This window comes from Dendropsophus ebraccatus, chromosome 6, assembly GCF_027789765.1.
Source record: "Dendropsophus ebraccatus isolate aDenEbr1 chromosome 6, aDenEbr1.pat, whole genome shotgun sequence".
Classification (NCBI taxonomy): domain Eukaryota; kingdom Metazoa; phylum Chordata; class Amphibia; order Anura; family Hylidae; genus Dendropsophus; species Dendropsophus ebraccatus.
The window spans coordinates 68,708,502-68,720,200 of NC_091459.1; the positions used below are offsets into that span (position 1 = coordinate 68,708,502).

General features: G+C 42.3%; 1 protein-coding gene across 1 annotated transcript; it reads right to left on the reverse strand.

The window, feature by feature from the left end:
• Positions 1–667: 667 nt before the first annotated feature.
• On the reverse strand, positions 668–1,934 carry LOC138794876 (uncharacterized). The gene is made up of 2 exons (XM_069973801.1): positions 1,745–1,934; positions 668–1,603 (listed from the first exon to the last, which is right to left on the reverse strand). Exons 1-2 carry the CDS (start codon positions 1,852–1,854, stop codon positions 715–717), a joined length of 999 nt encoding a protein of 332 aa, XP_069829902.1. The 5' UTR covers positions 1,855–1,934; the 3' UTR covers positions 668–714.
• Positions 1,935–11,699: the final 9,765 nt, after the last annotated feature.

Genomic DNA, 11,699 nt, shown 5'->3' on the forward strand with positions numbered 1-11,699 from the left:
ATGTAGCGTTTACACTGGCAGATTGATGTGATGGATTTTGGATAAGAAATCCAGGAGATGACTGTAGACAAGGAACAGGTGATCAAGTAAAGAGCGAGATTTCTAATCTTTGAATACACTCTTCTGTGTTTTACAGAAAAAAAATGGATGATAAAATAATATTTTTGAACCGCAACCTAAGTAGACCACATCCAGCTGGCGCACCTGGGTGATGTGTGGAGGGATATATGTGGTGTGTTAATAGTGATTGTTAAGAAGTGAGATGGACTGTGGCACTAGAAGATATCAGATCCTGTTACATATCCCACACTAGAAAGTTAGACATATAGTGCGCACCCTGCTGGTCACTCCATAGGAAATGCACATGTTTTGATCACATCAATCTTTCAGCACACTAGGTTCAAAGGACTATACAATTAACATTAGCATGATGTGACCATGCTCGATAATTACTGGCCAGTAGTATATCGAGTGAGGTAATGTGTATTTTCGAACACTACTATGTGGGAACACACAACATGTTTTACATACATTGAAAAGGCAGACACATTGTTTAGTCGAATAAGAAAATATATTTTTTGTTTTAGTAAAAAGAGAATGAAAATTAAATATCAACCAATACATCGGGTTCAAACAACAAAAGAAAAAAAAAAAAAACACATCCCAGAGACAGGTGACATACATGCGGGAAAACATCAGTCCTGTGGCCGTGGCTCATAAGGGAGGCTGTGAAAGGGGCACGGGCACGGCGCCTTCAGGAGTCATGAAGTAGTCAGCAAAGAGGTTCCTGACCACTATCCCGCGGTTGAGTTGTCTCCCTTGGCCATAGTTGATAGGGGCACTAAAAGCTGGCAGTGTCTCCACGTTCACCTCCGGGGTGGGAGCATAGTCCCGAAGGTAGTTGTGGAGAACACAGGCAGCTTTAATGACCAGGTCAACTGTGGCCAATTTCAACTGCAGGGCAGTGGTAAACACTCTCCACTGACTAGTCATGATCCCGAAGGCGCACTCCACGAAGTTACGTGCCCGGCTCAGCCTCCGGTTAAATAGTCTCCCCCGTTCATCCAGCCCTCTCCGTGGGTAAGGGCGCAGCAGGTTGTTGAGTAAAGGGAAGGCTTGATCCCCTACCATGACGAATGGAGCGGGATGCGTGGTACCCGGAAGAGGAGTGGGAGGAGGTAGAGTCACGTGATCTAAGAGTATGCGCCGCCCAAACTCTGATCTCAGTAGCGCCCGGGAGTCCCCAGTACTGCCATAGGAGCCGACGTCGATGGCAAGGAAACGATACGTGGAATCAACAACCGCGATCAGGACCACAGAAAAAAATTTCTTATAATTGAAATACTGTGATCCTGATCGCGGTGGTTGCTTCACACGTATGTGCTTACCATCAACCGCCCCTATACAGTTGGGGAAATTGGCCACAGACTGAAAGCCTGCTGCTGACTGCAACCAAATCTCCCGGGTCGGACTGGGCATCACGATGGGCTGCAAATGCTCCCAGATCAGGGCGCACGTGCACCTCACAATTCCAGAGATGGTGGACGTACCAACCCTGAATTGGAGGTGCAACGATACATAACTCTCCCCTGTCGCCAAGAATCTGTGAAAAAATGAAAAATAGTATTTTATGATTCTATTTCACATTCAGCTACATATTAAATTATTACATATTTTAACACTATATTAGATTTCACTACAATTACATGAACAAATAGTTCGCATTAAAATAAAGCATCTTCACCTTAACGTTATGAGCAGACGTCCCACAGGAGGGATGGATTTCCGCATGTAGGTGTCCTGTCTCTGGAGATGTGGGGTCAAAATGGAAAGTAAATTATCAAAGGCCTCCATAGGCAGGCGCACGAAGTCCTGGAACTTGTCAGGATGTCTGCAACAAATTAAGAAAAATATTGATCACTAATATTACACACAAACACACATCATAGGAAGATGTCATACGGTTTACAAATGTTGAAATTAACATCAAACGTTGTAAGGATAAACAAAAAACATAATAAAATTATGGACTTTGGGGTAAACATTTGTGGACAGTAACCTTTACATTTGCAATATTACATTCAAAGATTTGACGACTTTGATGTATTCAAATCGACATACCGTCGCAAATCATCATACAGGCAACCAATGTGGCCCCGGGTCTCCCTCCGAACATTGATGGGGTGGACCCAATATCGCCGTCCCACCTCCTGCAGACGGCGCTGCTCTGCGTCTTTTTGCCTCTGAGAAGAATTTTTAACAAATTAAATTTATTATTTTTAAGACATCTCAATTAGTCACAAAATTATTACACAGTTGCATTTAAGGACCTTTGGTCAACAGTACTTAAGGGAGCTTGCATAAACAATACATTTAAATCAATGTTTTACGGATTATAAGCCTAAACAGTTTGTAAGGCTAGTTTGAAATAAGTTACATAAAGCTTTAAAAAAAAAAAAAAAAAAAAAAAAAAAAAAAAAAAAAAAAAAATATATAGAGACTTACACACAAACGCTGGTAATAATTACGCATCTTCCACAGGATCGAAAGCACCACGAGCTGGTGCTTGCGGCGCAGCCTCATACGCCGGGCTGGCCCATAGGGCGCATTATTAGCGCCATCAGACATCTTTTTTTTTATTTTTTTGCCATTCAAAACACTACAAGCATATGGGCGTACTTCGCGAGTGGGCGGAGATTTTATAGGGATGTGGGTGTGCTTATTTGGCCCGGGGGCAGATTCATGAATCAAATACATGCTTTTGAGCGGGGCCAAACAAGCCAAGACACATCATGACACTACGGCCGGACTCTTACGATAAGACCGTAAGTGGTTTTCAAATACAGCCGCCAGACCACCCGGAGATGTACGGGACAGAAATTTTAACGCCCGCACTGTTACTACGTGTGAAACCGGCCTTAAGGAGCATATATTTGTTAACAATGGTTTGAATTTTTTTACAAGCCACCACATAATATAAAAGTTTTACCCCAGGGCGAACGGTGGGAGAACAAATATATATATATTTTTTTTCAATTTCACCACACATTTATTTTTTTCCTGCTTTTGCAGTGTACTTTATGAAAAAATTCAGCCTGTCATTGCAAAATACAATTAGTGGCGCAAAAAATAAGGGCTCATGTGGGTTTCTAGGTGAAAAAATGCAGTGCTATGGTCTTTTAAGCAAAAGGAGGAAAAAACAAATCACAAAAAATTTAAATTGGCCCGGTATTCTAAGGGTTAAAGACTTGGACAAGGCTGTGCCACTCAACTAGTACCACAAGCCAGCAGCAGCAGTCAAGACGAGGCTACCTGTGGGCATGCTTGGAAGAACCGCCCACTGACATGAGTGGTATGGCAGTTCTTCAGTCTTGGTGGCGGAAAACACCATTTCATCATCTGTAAAATAAGTGACCAGAAAGGTGGCGATTCATAAGCTTGAACATATGGATCACCACCACCCCACTGATTGGAAGACTCAGGACCCCCAGGGCATGTGCCAGTCTCCCTCAAAGTAAAGTCCCCAATAAAATATAAATTTAAACCCTAAATTATTAGGATATTCCTGTAGCAAATACCTATTCAGATATATTTAAAATAAAAACCCGGGGGACTGTTATAAAACAGGTGTAATGTAGAGTTTGCTCTGTTGCCCCTTGCAACCAATGAGATTCCACCTTTCATTTTCAAAGAAATCTGTAAAGAATGAAAATTGCAATCTGATCGTGGCAACTGAGCCAGTTCTACTTGATACCCCTTTGCTAAGGAGGTGGGGAGCCCCTCCATCTTAAAATTTAGTTCCCATGCCAAAACATTTCAAACATAGCATATATTATCCACACCAGCTCAATGTCTCGGCAAAGTACAATGTTCAACTCATGCCCCAACACATCCCCAAAACTATGGTTCCCTTCTTGTAACTATAACTGTGGGGTTTCAACCCTGGCACGTGTGCCAAGGAATCTTAATATTTAAGTCCCATTTTTCAGGACATGCATGGTAACTGGACAGTAACTGTTCTTGGGGTTTTTAAGATATCACAAGGGTACTTAGAGCTCGTACAATGGTTCCTGATAGGGTACTTGTTATGTGATGTTTCAATGGCTCTTGTGGTTTCTTTAGTGGTTTAAAGCTATAGTAAGGGTTCCTGAAGGGGTATATAACACAGAGGATGATGTCCTCTAAATGTGATATGGGAAACTTCTAAAGCTACTACTAGCAGCTATCTGTTGTTGAAAGGCAGCGTTCCTTGCCTTTTTTATAGTGTATTGATCTGTGAATGGTTGCTTTTCAGTTTTTGCTGCCTAAAACCCTCAGTGGATGCACCGCTGTATTTCAGCCACCTTTCAGTACTATGGGTTCAACACTTAAAGGGGTTGTCCAGCGAAAATCTTTTTCTTTCAAATTAACAGGTGTCAGAACAGGAACTGTCCAGAATAGGAGAGGTTTTCTATAGGGATTCCCATAGAAAACCTCTCCTGCTCTGAACAGTTCCTGTCTCGGCAGAGATGTCAGCAGAGAGCACTGTATTTGAATCAAAATAAAACATTTCCTGCAGGACATATAGAAGCTGATAAGTACTGGAAGACTTGAGATTTTTAAATAGAAGTACATTACAAATCTATAAAACTTTCTGGCACCAGTTGATTTGAATGAAAAAGATTTTCGCTGGACAACCCCTTTTAATTGTGTATTTTCCAAAATCTACAAAGTACTCACCAGCATAAAGATCTGCTGACGGTTTTACACAGCAGCCCTGGAGCAAAATGTAAATGCACCATTAGGGTAAGTTTTTGGGAGTGACCAAAGCGGGGTTGGGAAGATCACTCCCATACCCCATCAGGGGTATCTCCCTTCCCTGTTCATTTAAGCTGGAGACAGCGTAAAGACCAAGAGATGCATGCATGGGTTGTGTCTTGCACTTTGTCGGATTACTAATCCAGTGTTGATATGTGTGCATGTCTTGGAAAAAGCCAGAGGCCCAGATTCAGCAAGAAGGCCTCTCAGGGTCGAAGAGTGTCAGAGTGCTGCTCCTGCCACCTTCCTGTGTCTGTCCTAGGCCCCTCAGAGTTGAAGAGAGAAAGAGTTCTGCCCCTGCCACCTCCCTGTGTCTGTTCTTGAACCTTCTAGGACCATTGCCCCTGATGGGGCTTCAACTTTAGAGTGATTACTGCAGTTCCAGGAGAAAGTGTCACTGATCCACCGGGGTCTATTGATCTACATGGAGAAAAGGTAAGTATACACAGCTGATTCACCAACATCCATTACTGTCCTAGGAGAAAAGTTGATTTGATGCTGTTTGTCCACCAATTTTCACTGCTGTCCTGAGTGTCATTTTACGCCGCTCTTTTACCAATGCAGTGGACGTTCACAATAAATTTTAAAAAATTTACCTAAATTGAATAAAATTTTTAATTAGGCTTTGTTCCCACACAGTATTTTTTTAATAACAGCAATTATTTGCCATGAAATGGCGGCCATCCTTTCAATTTCAACAGTGTGTGAACATAGCCTTTCTGTGTTTTATGTGTTCCACTTCTGGTTTTGGTTGCAAAATACTGACCAATATTCTGAGCACAAATACTATGTGGGAACATAGCCTTATAATTGGAATAAAACCAAAATAAGTTAAATTGAAATTGAAATAAAATTGACACTTAAATGGCACTTAAAACCAAAGGGAAACAAAGTGTCAGGATCGGGAGACACGAACAGGACACGACAGTGGGCCCTGAGTCTGAACCCACCCACTGTCCCTACCTACTTGCCTCAGTCGGCCCTAGGCAGCCGTGGACAACCACAAAGGCGTTCCCTACACTGTATATGTGGAACACTCAAAAGGACAGACAAACAAACACAATAAAGGATAGTGAACAAGCCAAGTCAGAACCACACGGACAATGAGGTACAAAATCAGCAAATAGTCAGGCAGGAGGTCAGAAAACAAGTCGAGCAAACAGAGGTATTAGGAACGGGGATCGCAGGAGTAGACAGGAAAGCTGGGACCAGGAAGTTAACCTAATAGCCAGCGATGGGACTCTGCCTCAGCTTTGTTTTATGCTGACCAAGAGCCCGGTCCGGATCCTCATTGGACCGATGCTCTGATCACCCAGGTTTCAGAGAGGCAGAGGAAACGGTCAGTCCAAAAACACTGTTCAACTGCAACAATCAAGGCCAGTAGTGAGCAGTGTAACCCTTGCACTGCCAGGAGGCTGAAAGAAATGCGGGTGTGTCAGACAAAAGGCAAAAACAGGTCCAGTTCACACCAGGGTCAGTGCACATGACACAAAGGTTGCCATACAAAGGGAGCTGAAAAGGTACGTGGGCATTGAAACGTGTTAAATGTTTTATTAGAAAGATTCCACTTTTCTGATGCTGATGCACCAATATCCACTGCTGTCCATGGCAAAAATGTAATGATTGGCTGGCTGAGCGACAGTTTTTTAAATTGTCATTTTCAAATTTTTGACACTATTGCAAAAAAATGTTGAAAAATTGCTACTATATAATAGTCCCAGTATTGTAGCTACTATAGTTTGGTTGTTTTAATGAGATTCGTTAATATTCGATTCACAAATTTTTACGAATCCGACCTAAAATCTGCGAACCTTGCTAAACGAATTTTCAGCTGCTTCGCTCATCTCTAGTGATTATTGATATTCCCATGCTCATGCTACTGTCATATAACATCTTAAAAAGTTTTAAAACACCATTTTTTAAGGTTTGATCAAACTCAGTTTGTAATAAACAAAATTTTTGGCAAAGTTTGAAACGAACCCAGGTTCAACAGGTTCTGCTCGCTCATTTCTAGTTTAAAGATACCCAAATGTTGTCATCCCTAGTGTCATTTTAAGGAAAAATAAAAACTTTTTTACGCTATTTTCACCTGTGAAACCAAGAGGTCTGGACCAGAGGTGTAGTCTAAAGCAGTTTAGGTAAAGAGAGTATCATTGGTGGAGATATGTGTCTGGGGAGCTTTTAGTATTGGCAAGGCTGTCAGCAGAGCATAGGCAAAACTACTTGCTTAGCATAAAACATGTGGGGGTGCCTATAAAAATCAATGGCGCTGTTATGTAAATAGGCTATGACCTCTGAAGACCAGAAAATTTGGCCCAATGCCCCTCTTGCTGAATAAGTAAGGTTTGGAGCCAAGCCTGGTTATACAGAGCCTATGATGTTTAAGTATATTATTTCTAGAATCATGTTTACTTGTGATGCCACTCTGCATCTCAGGATTACGGGCAAGTTCTACAATTAAAAAGGTGCCAATCTGGCTAGCTCATGTCTTCTGAAAAATGTACTGGAAAATAATGGAAGATTGCCAGCCCTTCTCAATACTTGTTATAGGTTCAAGAACCTCTGTGAACTGATGAAATAATGCACATGACTTGACATCCTCTTATCTCAGAATTATTGCTCTTCTCTTATAAAAGACTAGGTGACCAGGAAACCATTAGTTTAATGTAGGTTCTATCAACATGGCAGCTATGCCAAAAACCAAGGGCTAGCCATTGTTAAAAGCCTGATTAAGTGGCAACTTTATGATTTAACACAATGATTCAAGGCTTTCTGAAGAAGCTTGTATGTGTGACAAAATAATAGAATGGTAAAAGACTTTACTATTGTTAAATTAGAGGGTCGGTTCAAAGAATTCGACTCAGATATGGAAGTGGAATTATGTAAAAAGAAACTCCCTTTATTCAACACTGGTTGTAGCATGAACACGAATATAAAAACTATCATAATGATCACAGCATTGACATTCATACAGACATTCATGACTGGGCAAGAACTGCAGAAAAGTCATGTTGTATTATTCTCAATAGTAAATATCACTAAGTCACTTAGGTATTGTAGAACACTTGAGATAGCTTCTCTTGATAGACACTAGAGATGAGTGCAGCTTAAGCATGCTCAATTCCAATTGTTCGGCATTTGAAGTGGCTGAGGAAGTTGGATGCAGCCCTAGGGAGTCCCGGACAGCATCCGACTTTTTCATCCACCAGTATTTAAATGCCGAGCAATTTGACTTGAGCTTGCGTATACACTGCTCAAAAAAATTAAGGGAACATTTAAAAACCACAATATAACTCCAAGTCAATTGCAAGACAACAGGTAGAAATTATATGCAAATAGCAGGACAACCCTTATAAAGGAGAGATTCTGCAGGCGGTGACTACAGACCATTTCTCGGTTCTCTTCCCTTTTGTCTGTTTTTTTTTCATCACTTTTGCATTCTGTCATTGATTTCACCCATAGAAGGAGCTCAGGTAGTGCAGCTCATCCAGGATGGCACATCAGTGCCAGCAGTGGCAAGAAGGTTTGGTGTGTCTGTCAGTGTAGTGTCCAGAGCATGGAACAGATACCAGGAGACAGGCCAATACACCAAAAGACATGGAGGAGGCTGTAGGAAGGCAAAAACACAGCAGCAGGACCAAGAAGTGCCAGAACTCTGTAAATTACCTCAAGCAAGCCACCAATATTCATGTGTCTGCTCAAACTGCCAGAAGCATCCTCTGTAAGGGTGGTATGAGGGCCCGACATCCATAAATGGGGGTTGTATTTATAGCCCAACACAGTGTAGGGCGATTGGCATTTACTAGAGAACACCAAGATTGGCAGATTCGACATTAGTGCCCTGTGCTCTTCACAGATGAAAGCAGATTTCCACTGAGCACATGTGACAGACAAGTCTGGAGACGCCGTGGTTAGCAATCTGCTGCCTGCAACATCATACAGCATGACCAGTTTTGCAGCGGTTCAGTAATAGTGTGGGGTGGCATTTCTTTGGAGGGCCCTCCATGTGCTCGCTAGAGGTAGCCTGACTGCCATTAGGTACCCAGATGAGATCCTCAGACCCTTTGTGAAACCGTATGCTGGTGCGGTTGGCCCTGGGTTCCTCCTAATGCATGATAATGCTAGACCTTAGAGTGTGTAAGCAGTTCCTGCAAGATGAAGGGATTGAAGCTATGGTCTAGCCCGCTCGTTCCCCAGACGATTGAGCACATCTGAAAAATCAGGTCTCGCTCCATCCACCAACGTTACACCACAGACGGTCCAGGAGTTGGGGTATGCTTTAGCTCAGGTCTGGGAGGAGAACCCTCAGAAGACCATCCGCCACCTCATCAGGAGCATGCCCAGGCGTTGTAGGGAGGTCATACAGGCACGTGAAGGCCACACACAATGCTGAGCCTCATTTTGGCTTGTTTTAAAGTGTCACTGTCGTATTTTTTATTTTTTTTTGCAGAAAACAATAGTCTAGGCGATTTTAGGAAACTTTGTAATTGGGTTTATTAGCCAAATATGCCATTATCTGCATGTAAAAAAGCCTTTTCCCAGGTCCCCCCCTCCTTCCTCTTTTTCATCCACTGCAAAAAATCTGAGAATTATGACTTGTTGCATGAATAGTACCCTGTCTGCTCTAGGGAGAGGGGAGGGGGAAGGAGGAAGGAGGAAGGAGGGAGTTAGCCGGCAGCAGAAAGCAGAGAACAGAGGATTACAGGCACAGAGCTGGGTGACAGCTGTAATCTGAGCTCAGAGAGGTCAGTGGTGACTGTCCCAGGAGATAACGGGTGAGGTATTTGTAGATTAACTCTTTGTTGTCCTGTTTTGGTCTTTTCTTTAGCTCTCTCCATAGGAGAACAATGAAGACAGGGGAGAGAGCTTCAAACTGCTTTTTCATGATAAAAATGCATTTTTTGGCTAATAAACCTAATGACAAAGTTTCTTAAAATCGCCTGGACTATTGATTTTTTCAACAAAAAAAAAAAGCGCCTCCAGCATCTGGACACTACACTAAAATAAACAGCAAACCTTCTTGCCACAGCTTGCATTGATGTGCCATCTTGTATGAGCTGCACTTCTTAACCAGGCTAATTTTTGTTTTTTTGTTTCTGTTTCTTCCTCCTTGTGCTTAAAAGGTCATAGCACTTGCATTTTTACACCTGCAGACCCACATGAGCCCTTATTTTTTGCGTCACTGATTGTAATTTGCAGTGACAGGCTGAACTTTTGCATAAAATATGCTGCGAAACCAGAAAAAAATTATATGCGCAGTGACATTGAAAAAAAAAAACACAATTCTTTTTCTTTGGGGTGTTTTTACGCCGCGTGTCCTATAGAAAACTGACATGTTTTATATGTTCCTCAAATCGTTACGATTAAAACGATATGTAACATGTATAACTGTTATTGTATCTGATGGCTTGTAAAAAATTCAAACCATTGTTAACAAATATATGTCCCTTAAAATCGCTCCCTTCCCAGGCTTATAACGCTTTTATCCTTTGGTCTATGGGGCTCTGTCTGGTGTCATTTTTTGCGCCATGGTGTGTTCTTTCTATCGGTACCTTGATTGCGCATATGCAACTTTTTGATCGATTTTATTACAATTTTTCTGGATTTGATGCAACCAAAAATGCCCTGGGGGACTTCTAGTATATACACTTTGATCTCTCATTGAGATCTTTGCTGTATACTTATACAGCAAAGATCGATGAGATCGGCACTCGTTTGCTTTCGGCTGCTGCAGCCGAAAACAAACGAGTGCCGAGCCGGGGACGGCGCCATCTTGGAGAGGTCCCCGGCCAGCTTCAGTAACGGAGATCGCTCCTCCGGGACAACGTCCCGAAGGAGCTATCTCCCACACTAGACACCAGGGAACGGCTGAATCCGGTAATCGGAGGCAGCTGTCATCTTTGACAGCTGCCTCCGATTATCTAATTAGCGAGCATTGCGATCGGACCGTGCCCGCTAATAGCCGCGATCCCGGGCTACATGAGGCCCCGCTCTGAACGCCCGCACCCGCACGAGGACGTACAGTTACGTCCTTGTGCGGAAAAGTGTTAAACAACTTCTGTGGGCTGAGTCCGTCTCATGCTACCACAAGTGTGAAAGCACCACCAACAATCAAAAGTGACCAAAACATCAGCAAGACAAGCATAGGTACTAATTTGATTACTGATGACTGAAGAACATGGATACAACCCTAGGGAGTCCTGGAAAACATAAATACAACCTTTAGCTATATCCATGCACTCGAGGCAGTAAGGCTGCAACCAACTTTTTCAGCCATCAGTAGAAGTTGTATGCAGCCATAAGGATGCCTAGAATATGTGGATATAGCCATAAGCTGTATCTATGTTTTCAAAGACTTCCTAGAGCTCCCAACTTTTTCAGCCACCAGTATGCAAACGCATATCTCTAATCATTTTATGTGTTCTTGTGATTTCCATAAGGTGTATCTATGTATTGTTATATATGTCATTTATTTCCTGTTCTCCGTTTTCTTAAAGGGTTTATCCAGCGCTACAAAAACATGGCCACTTTTGGCCCACTCTTGTCTCCAGATCAGGTGTGGTTTGCAGTTAAGCTCAATTTACAGTGCTTTAATGGATCATGCCGCTTATTTGTATATTCTACCATATTATATTTGTATGGGGTTCTATCACTGTGATTTAATGCTACAAGGTATCATCTAGGACACATGCACTAGCATCGGTCTTCTCCTCTGCATACCCATTGGCTAGTGGCATCCAGAGATCAAGTCACTTTGGTCTTACCTCCAGATATGGATAATAGCAGGCAATTTTCAGCTAGAGATTTGCAAGGTCTTAATATTTTAGTTTACTGCAGATGCTGGCCATTTGTACTTTGTGTTTTGTAATATAATGCTGCCTCATTATTGTACAAAACTACAA

What these genes read in the sequence shown, in the direction of transcription:
- LOC138794876 (XM_069973801.1), bottom strand. Translation starts at nt 1,854, where the DNA reads ATGGAGGCCTTTGATAATTTACTTTCCATTTTGACCCCACATCTCCAG. An exon ending in CGTCTGCTCATAACGTTAAG is followed by an intron (nt 1,604 to 1,744) that starts GTGAAGATGCTT and finishes ATTTTTTCACAG; the next exon opens with ATTCTTGGCGACAGGGGAGA.